The 15741-nt window shown below is 44.9% G+C and overlaps 2 protein-coding genes and 1 pseudogene across 3 annotated transcripts; 1 reads left to right on the forward strand and 2 right to left on the reverse strand.

Moving 5' to 3' along the window:
* Positions 1 to 203: 203 nt before the first annotated feature.
* Positions 204 to 5578, forward strand: hmbsa (hydroxymethylbilane synthase a; the record flags this gene model as incomplete). Its single annotated transcript, XM_084449529.1, has 14 exons — positions 204 to 233; positions 346 to 399; positions 818 to 890; positions 1191 to 1240; positions 1371 to 1458; positions 1657 to 1729; positions 2080 to 2157; positions 3283 to 3358; positions 3489 to 3602; positions 3717 to 3755; positions 4836 to 4955; positions 5092 to 5145; positions 5237 to 5323; positions 5417 to 5578. The coding sequence occupies 14 exons, from the start codon at positions 204 to 206 to the stop codon at positions 5576 to 5578; spliced, it is 1098 nt and encodes a 365-aa protein (XP_084305655.1).
* Positions 5579 to 6698: 1120 nt separating this feature from the next.
* Positions 6699 to 7258, reverse strand: h2ax (H2A.X variant histone). Its single transcript, XM_084450433.1, has one exon. It carries the CDS (start codon positions 7215 to 7217, stop codon positions 6789 to 6791), a length of 429 nt encoding a protein of 142 aa, XP_084306559.1. The 5' UTR covers positions 7218 to 7258; the 3' UTR covers positions 6699 to 6788.
* A 2010-nt stretch (positions 7259 to 9268) lies between these two features.
* LOC311318529 (phospholipid transfer protein C2CD2L-like) lies at positions 9269 to 11566 on the reverse strand (annotated as a pseudogene). The gene is made up of 6 exons: positions 11399 to 11566; positions 10974 to 11145; positions 10654 to 10761; positions 10306 to 10440; positions 9842 to 10064; positions 9269 to 9737 (listed from the first exon to the last, which is right to left on the reverse strand). The product of its transcript is annotated as a phospholipid transfer protein C2CD2L-like (transcript).
* Between the last annotated feature and the right edge of the window lie 4175 nt (positions 11567 to 15741).

The following is a 15741-nucleotide window of genomic DNA, read 5'->3' on the forward strand; positions in this document are numbered from 1 at the left end:
GCATGGTTTATCAGCATAGCCAGGAGGCAGGGGTGGAGGCCTGGAGGACAAGAGTGACTTCAGAGTTAAGACACTCTTCAGTTCTTCGCAGTTCTGTCCACACACTCTACTGGAACATATCTTAGAGCTTGAGGGGGAGAGCTCTTATTTTTATTTCCACCGTTGCCATAATATTATTGATCTATCATTAAGTTGTCTGTACAATGGAGGAAGGACCTCATAAATGTATTAGAGTGAGTTTTGAAAGTTTACTTCATCTAGGAGTGAGTTACCTAACCTTGGATTTATCTAACAAGCTGGAGGACCTCATGAGCAAGATTATTTATTCATATTGTCTTTTAACAGAATGGAAATGGGAGAGTGAGTCGAGTCATCAGGATGGGGACCAGAAAGAGCCAGGTAATATCAATTTTAACTTCCTGAACTCACTGACGTAGCCTAATTCATTTATTCATCCAGCCATCCATTCTCTTATAATATTTTTAATCCAACATCACTAATATTAATTTGGTCGATACTGACATTGTCAGCATCAGGGTAAAATAACAGTATACTTTTAGCAGGTAAAAATAAACTCTATCTAACTGTAGGCGATACTGATAAGATACAATGATTTTATTTTCCGTTGAGGGATGGATACATTTGAAAAGGGCGCGACAACGTGCACCCATAGGATAAGAGCTCATCTCCAATCTGTCAATACTGTGATAGACAGTGTATGCGGTCCTGTGTCACTGATATTGTGTAGGTCGGCGGTTTACATTTTGGGGGTCATTCTGTCAATATACACTAACTGGTAAACTGTTTTACATTACAGCTGGCCCGCATCCAAACAGACTATGTGGCTGGGAAACTGAAGGCTCTTTATCCAGATGTCCATCTGGAAATAGGTGAGTAAAGTTGAGATGCACATAGTACATTACCATACAGCCTCACACTTATCCTCCTCTCTCGTCCGCTTTCCCTCTCTGTCTTTCTCTCGTATCTCCCTCTGCCTTTCAGTCTCTGAACAAATAGGAGATTGTATTTGGGAGAGGATGGGGTGAACTACACAACTGGACTTACAGACAGCTCAGTGTCTTCAGGCGCTGCTACACTGATCTTACGAAGGATGTAGTGAAATGCAAGTGATGAGCTCACTGCTGTCTTTACAGCCATTGTAATTCACTGGTTTTCTTTTTTCTTTCCAGTCGCAATGTCTACAATTGGTGACCAAATCTTGCACACTGCTTTATCAAAGGTTAGTTAAAAATGTTTAGAGAGTAGTGATTTTCAAATCATTGTATGATTGACCCAACTTGATAGACTTGCATAAGTTTAATATTTCTGTTGTGTCTTGGTTGTTTGTATTCTATTCTATTCTATTCTAGATTGGAGAGAAAAGCCTTTTCACTAAAGAGCTGGAGAACGCTTTGGAGAGGAATGAGGAGGTTCTCTCATTATCCCCCGGCCTAGTCTGTAGCCCCCTCTGTTGGCAAAACAATGAATTGCATCAGATGTCCTTAGTGCATTTATTGGGCACAAAACTGAGAGTTGATAATTTGATATAGTGTAAAATTGGACACATTGTTATGGTGTATGATTTGGTTAAGCCTGAGAGGCTGGCGGTGTTCATGGTTATCTAATCATTTGTGTATTATCTCTCTTTCAGGGTAGATCTGGTTGTGCACTCTCTGAAAGACCTTCCTACCACTCTGCCTACAGGGTTCACTATTGGAGCAGTGCTTCAGTGAGTGCTGATGGTGCATTGTCACCACCATTGTCCTTTTTTAACCACACTGCTGCCATGGCTGCCTAACTATGAGCTCAAATAAAACGAGTTCACCCTTCCAAGACAGAAGTTTAGTAGGTCGTAAGTCAGTACCATCTTGGATGTGTAAAGTTGTTTGAATGCTTGCACTTTGCCTTCAGCTCTAGATTATGCTCTTAGTCACTTGTTTTAGAAAGAAAATGCACTTGTGAGTTCTGGCAAGTAGTAGTACATTGGCTTTTCCTACGTTAAATGCAATTATTGTTAGTCCCTTTGGATAAAAGCGTCTGCTAAATGACTGTAATGTAAAATGTAATGTAATGTTTCAGGCGTGAAAATCCCCATGATGCAGTGGTGCTACATCCAAAGAATGCTGGACTGACACTGGACACTTTGCCAAATGGGAGGTAGGATTACCAGTAGGGAAAGGGCTCATGTCCTCTATGTCCCCTGTCACTTTACAGAGAGATACTTTAATAATCCCCGTGGGGGGGAAAAGGGGCATTTCAGCAGTGGAAAATACAGTAGCAAGGGAAAAAATTACAGCAGAATAAAGAATATACATATAGAATATACATAATACATTCAATTAAATTACAAAAAATAAATAGATACAGTATTCATACATACATACATACATACATACATACATACATACATACATACATACATACATACATACATACATACATACATACATACATACATGCATGCATGCACACATCCACTCATGAGGCACTGTTATAGTCTGATGGCCGCTGGCACAAAGAAGCGCCTGAATCGCGGTTTTTCATCTGTTTGTCCCTCATCCTCCTCTCCACCACAGCCTCCAAGCTATCCAGTTGTTGCCCCACAACAGAGCTGGTCTTTCTCACCAGCCTGTTCAGTTTGTTTGTCTCCTCAGACCTGGTATTGCCTCCCCAGCAGGCAACACCACAGACTGGTAGACATGTGCAGCAGCCTGCCTCACACGTCAAACGCCCTGAGCCTCCTGAGGAACAACAGTCTGCTCTGTCCTTTCCTATAGAGGACCTCAGTGTTGTCAGTCCAGTCCAGTTTGTTGTTCAGGTGCACTCCCAGGAACTTGTATGAGTCCACCATCTCAACTTCCTCCCCCTGGATGGTGATGTGGGTTGGGGGCCTCTTGTTCCTTATGAAGTCCACCACCAGCTCCTAGGTCTTGCTGATGTTGAGTTGGAGCTGGTTCTCCTCAGACCATTCAATGAATCTCCTGACCACGTCCCTGTACTCCTCATCATCGCCTGTCCTGATGCAGCCCGCGATGGAGGAGTCATCTGAGAACTTCTTTTCCTGCTTCTTTTGTATCCAGTACTTTTCTGTCATTCTCTGCTGCTGTAACACCCAAATCCCCCCTGGGGGATTCATAAAGTGTTCTTATCTTATCTTACAGTAGTCTGTCTGGGGCACACAACCTTCCTGTCCACAAAGCCTTTCCTTATATGGCAGGGCATGGTGATACTCAGTGTGTGGATGACAGTAGAGACCCAATCACTCTCTGTCTCTCTTCACAGTGTGATTGGCACAAGCTCCCTGCGCCGAGCCGCCCAACTGAAGAAGAGGTTTCCTCACCTGGAGTTTAAGGACATTGTATCCCTCTTCTAACACCAAACGGCCGTGTCTTCTTAAGTGTACAAACTAGTCCATGTATGGCACAACCCAAGGGCCACGGTATGTACAGCGTTGCCATCGTCATTGTTTCTTAACCCGGCGATGACAGCGAGGGAACCTCAACACTCGGCTGAAGAAGCTGGACGAGGCGGAAGACTACGCCGCCATTATCCTGGCGGCAGCAGGACTGAAGAGGATGGGTTGGGAGGGACGCGTCGGTCAGGTACGGTCCAGCCAGTCCAGCCAGCGCAACTCTGCTGCTGATCCAGGCGCACATTACGCTCACGTGATGGAGCTTCAGTAGAAATAAAAGATTGTTTTGTGTCCGTCTCTACAGATTCTGGGTCCTGGTGACTGTATGTACGCAGTTGGCCAGGTGGGTACATCTTTCTGAAAGAACCGAGTTTAGACCTGAAGGTCTATGTCTTTAAGTTTTTAAAGACATAGACATAGACTCAATTCACATTCTTATGCATATGAAAAGTCAATAGCAGAGTGCTTTCTTCTGCTAGCGTGCCAAAAGGAAACACCTGGCAGCTGTAACCGTTACTGTGGGAAGCATTGACACAAACACACATCCAAAATTAAGATCAAATATTTAGTTACAAAATACAAGGGCAAATACCAAGATACAAAGTACTTCAACAGTCTCTATTGCTGTTGATGTTAGTATGTTATGCAGTAAAGAGTATCTACAGTGTTATGTTATTTTTATTTGTAATGCGCCCCCCAGCGCAGGCGCAGCCCGGGAGACAGATAGGTTACAGAACGAGACACGACAACAGTTAGAGAACAGGAGACTGAAACATTCATGACAAAACACATAACACGCTAGCTCAGAAAACAACATTGAAAAGGTGTGTTTTAGGTTTGGCCCTAAAGGACTCTAGAGTGGGGGCGGTCTTGATGCTCAGAGGGAGCCCGTTCCACAGCTTCGGTGCCATTATTGCGAAAGCACGGTCACCCTTCCTCGCTAGGTTTGTCAGCACGGTCACCCTTCCTCGCTAGGTTTGTCCGTGGGACCCACAGGCTCAGTTGGTCATCAGATCTGAGCTTGGGCCTGGACCTAGAGGTGGGGGACTGGTCCAGGATCAGATCTGAGCTTGGGCCTGGACTTAGAGGTGGGGGACTGGTCCAGGATCAGATCTGAGCTTGGGCCTGGACCTAGAGGTGGAGGACTGGTCCAGGAGGTCCTTGATGTAGGCCGGGGCGAGACCGTTGAGAGCCTTGAAAGCAAACATGCAGATCTCATAACTCTCTGCTTCACATGGAAGCCTTCACTGGGTGCTGAGTTGGGGATGATGGGTCTGGTACATACAATGTTTACGTGGTATCAATTTAAAAAAAATAACACAGAAAGATAATTTTGAGATACTCTATGAATTAATCCTACCATGATAGATTGTAACCATCGTGATAACAAAACATAAACATCTGTTGTTCTCGTATCACCCAGGGGGCCCTGGCTGTGGAGGTACGAGCACGAGATGGTGACATCCTGGAGATGGTGTCCACCCTTCACCACCCAGACACCGTGCTCCGGTGCATCGCTGAGCGCGCCTTCCTCAGACACCTGGCAAGTTAACCCTTGATGTTTGCATACCCACAAACATAAACACAATCCACCAGCTGCATAAGAGCTGTTCACAGAAATGCTACAGAAGCCTAATACTGCTTGCTTTTTTCACATTTACACAAAAATGTGTATTTAGGAGGGAGGTTGCAGTGTGCCAGTTGCAGTTCACACAGAATTGAAGGATTTATTGGTAAGGAATTAGTTTGACAACTTTATCATACTGACAATTATGTTCTGCATGTGCTTGGATGTAATGCATTTGTTTTTCCCCCCCATTCCAGCTCTCTCTGACTGGTGCTGTGTATAGCCTGGATGGGGGAGACAGCTTGAAGGAGGCCATGCAGGCTAGTGTGGATCCTGGGGACCAGGTCAGAAAGGGCACTGGTGACATCCTCATTGCCATGATGCCATCATGTTCAAAAGCCACCGTCTTATTACCACTCTCTCTCTCTAAGGTACAGGAGTCAGTGGACACCCAACATGTTGGCGTCACAGCACGCCACATGCCACAGTCTTCCCAGGATGCAGCAGAAAGGCTGGGCGTCGACCTGGCCAGTCTCCTGCTCAGTAAAGGAGCCATGGATATTCTGACCACTGCTCGGCAGCTTAATGATACCCGCTAAAGCCCTTTACTTCTCACTTCCGAGCATCCATCAATGATTAAGGCTTAATGTGTACTCTGCATTTGAGCAGCTTCACCACTATTTTATTATTGTGAGCAGCTTCACCACTATTTTATTGTGTGAGGTACATTTATATGACCCTATTTATGTATGAAGCCTACCTGAGAGTGAATGTTTACTGTTAGAACTACTGATAGAAATAAACTGATTTTTGTTTGTTTTACTTAATGGCATAATGAATGTTATTGGCAACAACTTTGTGTACTTCCTAGTGAATGTAGGCTACAGCTTTTCACAAAATCCATTTCACAACTGAACGACTACTCAGCCACATATTTGCATCTACCCACTATTGTTTTCATAGCCTTCAGACAGTAATCTAGGCGATTTATTTATCCAGACACAGTATAACACCCAATTCTTATCCACCACAGTTTGAAAACAAATTCAGAATGTTTGCGTTAGGCCACCACCGCCTTCAGATCAGTTTTAAGACTGACTGGGCTCCAAGTGTGGGGTAGTTTCCCAGTGGCATTAGGCTAATAGCACTAAGGTCATCCTGCATCCAATGACCAAGAACCGATCAGTGGTGCATTGCATGAGAGAAGTATTTTGGGCTGTCCAAAGAATTGCAATATTTGCAAATGAGTAACGTTAGCCTAGCTATTGATAAAATGTGGGAAATTGGGCCTGAAAAACAAGTCAATTTCTCAACTGATAAGAATGTGTGTTGTTCAAAAGTTGAAAATATTTACATCCAGCATACATGCAACTCGAGGCTGAGCTGATGTACTAACGTTGCCTTACATGCGCGTGCAAATCAGAGGAAATGCCCCCATAAGTTTGACGGCTAAGCTAACTAGCTACCCATATGCAGTTGTCCCAGATACTGGAGGCCTTGTAGCTAATGTTAGGTAGCTAGCTAGTCTCGACATTGTTTCAGAAAGAACTCACGTCAATGGCTAGGCTCGCCATCATACTAGCTACTAGACTCACTTTATCAATTTGTCAGTCAATTGTATAAGCATTACACTGATGCATTCCGACTGGTATAAAAACATTTATTTCAATACCCAAGGGGCGAAAAATAGACGCCACATGGAAAGCAAGAACAGCACCGTCTGCACGACAAAATAAAACCCCCAAAAACATGCAAAGTCAATTCAGGTAGCGAGAATGCTACATGGCCAACTAGGCGAAGTGAGCTCAGCTAGTATTCTTGAGACTGCGAAGAGGCCTTCTTTCCCGCCTTGCCGGAACTTGGTGCCGCCTGGCCGGTCTTCTTCGGTAGCAGGACAGCCTGGATGTTGGGCAGCACGCCTCCCTGGGCGATGGTCACACCGCCAAGCAATTTGTTCAGTTCTTCATCGTTGCGAACGGCGAGCTGCAGATGCCGAGGGATGATCCGAGTCTTCTTGTTGTCCCGGGCAGCGTTCCCAGCCAGCTCCAGGATCTCAGCGGTGAGGTACTCAAGCACGGCGGCCAGGTAAACAGGGGCACCAGCACCAACCCTCTCGGCGTAGTTGCCCTTCCGTAGCAGACGATGCACTCTGCCGACCGGGAACTGAAGTCCAGCGCGGGAGCTGCGGGTCTTTGCCTTGGCACGAGCCTTTCCTCCGGTTTTGCCTCTTCCAGACATGTTGTAGAATCTCGTTCAGCCTTGTACCGGAGGTCTTTCTGTCTCAGGTGTAGCAAAGCCAGGGAATAACGAAATACGCGGTTTCAGAGCAATATAAATGTGGAAGTTCGTCCCGCCCTCTAATTCGATTGGTCGTAAATGTAGGAAGTGCTCTATTATTGGCTCTAAGAGTTGATTATTCATAATTGCTCATTTGTCGTAAATGTAGGAAGTGCTCTATTATTGGCTCTAAGAGTTGATTATTCATAATTGCTTATTTGTTGTAGACTCATGTAGTGTGTTCGTGTCCAATCGGGTTTAGCAAATATTTAGAACATTTCCCTAAAAAAAACAAAAAAACAAAACAACTACAACGTAAAATAGGCCTACTTTCTAAATGATCTCAAACATCTACCAAATTCTTAAAACAAATATTTAGACTAAGTACAATTTCTGTATTTTTCATGCGAGATTCGGTAGCAATAAAGCCCCCACCCCAAAACACACACACACACACAAACACCCCTCCTTCCATCTCTTCTTCCCTCCATAACATAGCAGAACAGAAAACAGAAGAGGAAAAAGGTTTTAGTTAAAATGTCTGTCCCCACTTCTAACCTCTCGGTTCCACACAAAGGACAAAGGATAGTACATTGAGTTTTCAAAATAATTTATTTTAAATAAATTAAACATTTAAATGACCATAATAGGCTCCAAATTTATCAAAACATTGTGTTTTGCCGTTTTCTGCAAGACATTCAGACAATCTTTACGCACCCCATTAGAGAACAGACCAAGTTAGGCCAGCAAAATCCAAACCAGGGGAGCAGATCAACTTTGATGCCATAGCTTTATTTAACTAGCATTACATAATTAAAAATTTCTTCATAAATAATGATATTTATTTATACATTTTTTCGTTACTTAGCAAACTGAATGCGATGATGGGAGTCCTACCTGTAAAGCAAAGAGGTGGGGTACTGTAGAGATACAATACAAACTATGAGAAGAAGTCCAAATAATTCAGTACATTGTGCAGCTTTGAAATACACAAGCTCTACAACATCTTATTGGCAAGATTTACATTGAGTGATAGCTCGTTGATTGCCTTTTTTTTCTTTTTATTATAAAACACATATGTCAATAGAGAAAACGACCTATATGTACATCTTTACATGTTGATTATGTTCATCTGTGAGGGGAGAGAATGTGTCCTAGAGGAAGGGAGGGTTCTTGCATTGCACAAGCAAAAGAGGACTAACCATCTCCATGTATAGTTTTTTTTTTTTTTTTGAAATTGTGTTGATTACAAAGTATTTACCTGATTCAACTACCTGAAACAATTACTGTTACTTCAATGTATTAAAGGTACTGTATGCATACTCTCTGTCCATCAAAAGATTGCATATCCTCTATAAATATTGCTGTTCTGACCCAAGGGGATTTACTTAAGAGGCTGGTTAAGCAAGGTTTATTATTAACTGAGTTTATGGTTTTGAAATGGCAATACCACTCTTAAAATTTCCTTCCATGATCTGAAAATAAATATAAACACAGGCAGCATGTTTCCGCTTTCTGCATAAGTTACAATGATGATTGTAATTTTAAAAAGTAAGACACTAAGTCAACATTACCACCAACTTAAGACTGAGGGTAGATATCTGTTCATCCACTAAGTTTCTGATTATTATGACCTTTATCTAAGCAGGAAAGAAAGCACACCTACTACACAATGCAGCTACCCAATATTGGGGGTAAACCAGGACTCATCTTGTGAATTAAAGAGCAAACAATACACAAAACGGTTGAATTAACACAAGAAGAAAGTGCTGTAAACAATCAGATAAAGTTCCAAAGTGCAACCAAGAAAATCATTTTCATATTATTTTTTTTAGATATCCTTTTCAGAGGACACGCGCACTCTTGCTCTACTGCCCTCTTGTGCTCATTGGGGCAAACAGCATTTAATTTCCACAATGTCAAGTGTGTTTTTCAATATTCCCCTTTAATCCAACAAGCAGCAGGGGCTTCTAACAATAAATATTGACCCCCCCAGATGTGTGACTAATTCTCTCCATTCTCCTTCCTGAAGGTGGAGCATTACATTTCCTATCCAGAGGGGTCCTCTCAGAGGTAAGCTTTGACAAGAAACCAGTGACCACCCACCTGGGGTGTCCTGCCTACATAAACTGTCAAAGTCAGAAGGATGAGGCTCAACTAACTTTCTTCCATATACATTGTACAGCAGTTCTACCATCTACTCCTTCAATGCCAGTCAGTGGTCCGCTGTGCTCGTCCCTCCATTAGTGGCACTGGCTTTGTCCTTCGACTTGGAGGATGAACGGAAGGAGGATGAGCGGAAGGAGAAGCGCTTGATGAGGCGTCGGGAGAAGCTACCGGACTTCTTATGGCCAACGGAGTCGCCAGAGGCGGAGTTGTTATCAAGGCTTGAGACATCTTCGTGGGATTGGCTGAAGCTGGGGTCCTTCTGTCTGTGTCTTCTACGGAACAGCAACTTGGTCCCACTCCGGAGGAAGCCCACTGTAAGAAAAATGTAGGTTATTATATATGCAGAGTTACAAAGAGAAGCCAGACGAGCAGAAACGGATGAGAAACGGATGAGAGTAGGGCTGGGGTTCGGTCACTTTTATGGTCCTTGAGGCTGCGTGTCTCCAGGGCGCCGGTGGATCCCGTTTCTGACTCCACATCATCTACGGAGGGCCGCTCCGACGCGTCCGAGGGCGTGGTCTCGTCTGGGTCGTGGTGTTGCCCGGCCACACAGTGGCTAGAGGCTCCGCCCAGCAGGGCGGCGTCCATGGCGGCGGCGTAACCCATCGACAGAGCCGAATCATCCTCGGAGATGGGAACCTGGGGTGTCCGCACACAGGACACAAGACACACATGAACCGCAATGGGAAGAATACTCTTAGTGCTCTACAATAGGACGTTAAGCAGAGATACATGTGATAATTCAGACAGTGAACGACGTTATCAGAGCGATGCCCCGTCACAAAGAACGGGAGGTTCTCTCTTATGCGGGGAGCAGACCATGCAGGTGTTGGCAGAAAGCAGATGGGGGTTTGACACCCGCTATCTACTAGGTTCTGACCTTTGACACCCCAGAGATGATGAGCGTGCTTCTTTTAGTGGGCGTCTTCCTAGCAGCCTTGCCTGCAGACTCTTGTCAGCTGCCGGATGGCCGTGTCAGCGACAGGGTCCAGACCATTGGAAAGAGGACTGTCCACTGGAACACGCACACGCACGCGCACGCACACACACACACACACACACACACACACACACACACGCACACGCACACGCACACACACACACACAATGTACTGTATCGGTAATCTAGTTTCATATATAACACTGTGGAAGCTGCAGATATCTTAAGAGATGTTAGTCCAGAACACGACCCTGCTGTCAAGGTTATCATCTCCATATGAGAACTCACAGCTGGGGGAGGGGCTAGAGCTGGCCCTGCTATGGAGGCTATCGGAGAGGATTGTGAGGCCCTTCTCCGTCACTTCCACTTTGGACGGAGACCGCGAGGGGGAGTCACCTAAGGCAGCAGGGGGAGCGAGAGTCAGACACCATCACATCAATGTCCCTCCGATCACTGTCATTGTTACCACTACAGAACTCTTCCCTTATATCCCCGGTATTGTATGTAGACCTCCTATTATTGTAGGGCACTTGTATCCTATTTTGCCCAACTAACAAGTTCATCTCTATCGACTATCTTGACAACAGCCACAAGAGCAGTGAGCTGACCCAGCCTGCGGTCCTGTTTGAGCCGCGACTGGATGGTGGTGACCGTGGTGACGATGGTGCCGTCCGGCATGACGGTGCGGTCCACGTCCACCTTCTTGGTGGGAGTGAGAGAGGAGCGGAGAGGAGTGGCGTTGTGGGCGCCACGGTGATCCCCCGCCTCCAGGTAGAGCAGCTGGGGAGACAGACGATGTGCTGTTGAGACTGGGCTCTTATAGTTTTTTGGTACCCCCCCCCACACAAGGTTTGTGTGACACATCACTTAACCTTACTGGGCATCAGTTGGTCACCTGCTGCTGTCGGCCCAATAAAAATAGCAGGGTCTATTGCGTATGATGCATACAAATGAAAAAAGCCAATCTGTTCCAAATTTTGAATTTGAATTTTTGAACAAAGCTAAGGATTCTCTGATGGTCACTTGAACAAACCATCACGGCGGCCAGGTAAACAGGGGCACCAGCACCAACCCTCTCGGCGTAGTTGCCCTTCCGTAGCAGACGATGGACTCTGCCGACGGGGAACTGGAGTCCAGCGCGGGAGCTGCGGGTCTTTGCCTTGGCACGAGCCTTTCCTCCGGTTTTGCCTCTTCCAGACATGTTGTAGAATCTCGTTCAGCCAAGTACCGGAGCTCTTTCTGTCTCAGGTGTAACGAAGCCAGGGAATAACGAAATACGCGGTTTCAGAGCAATATAAATGTGGAAGTTCGTCCCGCCCTCTAATTCGATTGGTCGTAAACGTAGGAAGTGCTCTATTATTGGCTCTAAGAGTTGATTATTCATAATTGCTCATTTGTCGTAAATGTAGGAAGTGCTCTATTATTGGCTCTAAGAGTTGATTATTCATAATTGCTCATTTGTTGTAGACTCATGTAGTGTGTTCGTGTCCAATCGGGTTTAGCAAATATGTAGAACATTATCCTAAAAAAAATAAAAACAACTACAACATGAAATAGGCCTACTTTCTAAATGATCTCAAACATCTACCAAATTCTTAAAACAAATATTTAGACTAAGTACAATTTCTGTATTTTTCATGCGAGTTCTACATATTCGGTAGCAATAAAGCCCCCACCCCAAAACACACACACACACACACACCCCTCCTTCCATCTCTTCTTCCCTCCATAACATAGCAGAACAGAAAACAGAAGAGGAAAAAGGTTTTAGTTAAAATGTCTGTCCCCACTTCTAACCTCTCGGTTCCACACAAAGGACAAAGGATAGTACATTGAGTTTTCAAAATAATTTATTTTAAATAAATTAAACATTTAAATGACCATAATAGGCTCCAAATTTATCAAAACATTGTGTTTTGCTGTTTTCTGCAAGACATTCAGACAATCTTTACGCACCCCATTAGAGAACAGACCAAGTTAGGCCAGCAAAATCCAAACCAGGGGAGCAGATCAACTTTGATGCCATAGCTTTATTTAACTAGCATTACATAATTAAAAATTTCTTCATAAATAATGATATTTATTTATACATTTTTTCGTTACTTAGCAAACTGAATGCGATGATGGGAGTCCTACCTGTAAAGCAAAGAGGTGGGGTACTGTAGAGATACAATACAAACTATGAGAAGAAGTCCAAATAATTCAGTACATTGTGCAGCTTTGAAATACACAAGCTCTACAACATCATATTGGCAAGATTTACATTGAGTGATAGCTCGTTGATTGCCTTTTTTTTCTTTTTATTATAAAACACATGTCAATAGAGAAAACGACCTATATGTACATCTTTACATGTTGATAATGTTCATCTGTGAGGGGAGAGAATGTGTCCTAGAGGAAGGGAGGGTTCTTGCATTGCACAAGCAATAGAGGACTAACCATCTCCATGTAGCCTATAGTTTTTTTTTTTTTTTTTAAATTGTGTTGATTACAAAGTATTTACCTGATTCAACTACCTGAAACAATTACTGTTACTTCAATGTATTAAAGGTACTGTATGCATACTCTCTGTCCATCTAAAGATTGCATATCCTCTATAAATATTGCTGTTCTGACCCAAGGGGATTTACTTAAGAGGCTGGTTAAGCAAGGTTTATTATTAACTGAGTTTATGGTTTTGAAATGGCAATACCACTCTTTAAATTTCCTTCCATGATCTGAAAATAAATATAAACACAGGCAGCATGTTTCCGCTTTCTGCATAAGTTACAATGATGATTGTAATTTTAAAAAGTAAGACACTAAGTCAACATTACCACCAACTTAAGACTGAGGGTAGATATCTGTTCATCCACTAAGTTTCTGATTATTATGACCTTTATCTAAGCAGGAAAGAAAGCACACCTACTACACAATGCAGCTACCCAATATTGGGGGTAAACCAGGACTCATCTTGTGAATTAAAGAGCAAACAATACACAAAACAGTTGAATTAACACAAGAAGAAAGTGCTGTAAACAATCAGATAAAGTTCCAAAGTGCAACCAAGAAAATCATTTTCATATTATTTTTTTTAGATATCCTTTTCAGAGGACACGCGCACTCTTGCTCTACTGCCCTCTTGTGCTCAATGGGGCATACAGCATTTAATTTCCACAATGTCAAGTGTGTTTTTCAATATTCCCCTTTAATCCAACAAGCAGCAGGGGCTTCTCACAATAAATATTGACCCCCCCAGATGTGTGACTAATTCTCTCCATTCTCCTTCCTGAAGGTGGAGCATTACATTTCCTATCCAGAGGGGTCCTCTCAGAGGTAAGCTTTGACAAGAAACCAGTGACCACCCACCTGGGGTGTCCTGCCTACATAAACTGTCAAAGTCAGAAGGATGAGGCTCAACTAACTTTCTTCCATATACATTGTACAGCAGTTCTACCATCTACTCCTTCAATGCCAGTCAGTGGTCCGCTGTGCTCGTCCCTCCATTAGTGGCACTGGCTTTGTCCTTCGACTTGGAGGATGAACGGAAGGAGGATGAGCGGAAGGAGAAGCGCTTGATGAGGCGTCGGGAGAAGCTACCGGACTTCTTATGGCCAACGGAGTCGCCAGAGGCGGAGTTGTTATCAAGGCTTGAGACATCTTCGTGGGATTGGCTGAAGCTGGGGTCCTTCTGTCTGTGTCTTCTACGGAACAGCAACTTGGTCCCACTCCGAAGGAAGCCCACTGTAAGAAAAATGCAGGTTATTATATATGCAGAGTTACAAAGAGAAGCCAGACAAGCAGAAACGGATGAGAAACGGATGAGAGTAGGGCTGGGGTTCGGTCACTTTTATGGTCTTTGAGGCTGCGTGTCTCCAGGGCGCCGGTGGATCCCGTTTCTGACTCCACATCATCTACGGAGGGCCGCTCCGACGCGTCCGAGGGCGTGGTCTCGTCTGGGTCGTGGTGTTGCCCGGCCACACAGTGGCTAGAGGCTCCGCCCAGCAGGGCGGCGTCCATGGCGGCGGCGTAACCCATCGACAGAGCCGAATCATCCTCGGAGATGGGAACCTGGGGTGTCCGCACACAGGACACAAGACACACATGAACCGCAATGAGAAGAATACTCTTGGTGCTCTACAATAGGACGTTAAGCAGAGATACATGTGATAATTCAGACAGTGAACGACGTTATCAGAGCGATGCCGCGTCACAAAGAACGGGAGGTTTTCTCTTATGCGGGGAGCAGACCATGCAGGTGTTGGCAGAAAGCAGATGGGGTTTTGACACCCGCTATTTACTAGGTTCTGACCTTTGACACCCCAGAGATGATGAGCGTGCTTCTTTTAGTGGGCGTCTTCCTAGCAGCCTTGCCTGCAGACTCTGTCAGCTGCCGGATGGCCGTGTCAGCGACAGGGTCCAGACCATTGGAAAGAGGACTGTCCACTGGAACACGCACACGCACACACACACACACACGCACGCACACACACACACGCACACAATGTACTGTATCGGTAATCTAGTTTCATACATAACACTGTGGAAGCTGCAGATATCTTAAGAGATGTTAGTCCAGAACGCGACCCTGCTGTCAAGGTTATCATCTCCATATGAGAACTCACAGCTGGGGGAGGGGCTAGAGCTGGCCCTGCTATGGAAGCTATCGGAGAGGATCGTGAGGCCCTTCTCCGTCACTTCCACTTTGGACGGAGACCGCGAGGGGGAGTCACCTAAGGCAGCAGGGGGAGCGAGAGTCAGACACCATCACAATCACTGTCATTGTTACCACTACAGAACTCTTCCCTTATATCCCCGGTATTGTATGTAGACCTCTTATTATTGTAGGGCACTTGTATCCTATTTGCCCAAACAAGTTAATCTCTATCGACTATCTTGACAACAGACTCAAGAGCAGTGAGCTGACCCAGCCTGCGGTCCTGTTTGAGCCGCGACTGGATGGTGGTGACCGTGGTGACGATGGTGCCGTCCGGCATGACGGTGCGGTCCACGTCCACCTTCTTGGTGGGAGTGAGAGAGGAGCGGAGAGGAGTGGCGTTGTGGGCGCCACGGGGATCCCCCGCCTCCAGGTAGAGCAGCTGGGGAGACAGACGATGTGCTGTTGAGACTGGGCTCTTATAGTTTTTTGGTACCCCCCCCCGCTCCCACACAAGGTTTGTCTGTGACACATCACTTAACCTTACTGGGCATCAGTTGGTCACCTGCTGCTGTCGGCCCAATAAAAATAGCAGGGTCTATTGCGTATGATGCATACAAATGAAAAAAGCCAATCTGTTCCAAATTTTGAATTTGAATTTTTGAACAAAGCTAAGGATTCTCTGATGGTCACTTGAACAAACCATCACGGCGGCCAGGTAAACAGGGGCACCAGCACCA

Source organism: Borostomias antarcticus, assembly GCF_949987555.1.
Source record: "Borostomias antarcticus genome assembly, chromosome: 15".
Lineage (NCBI taxonomy): Eukaryota > Metazoa > Chordata > Actinopteri > Stomiiformes > Stomiidae > Borostomias > Borostomias antarcticus.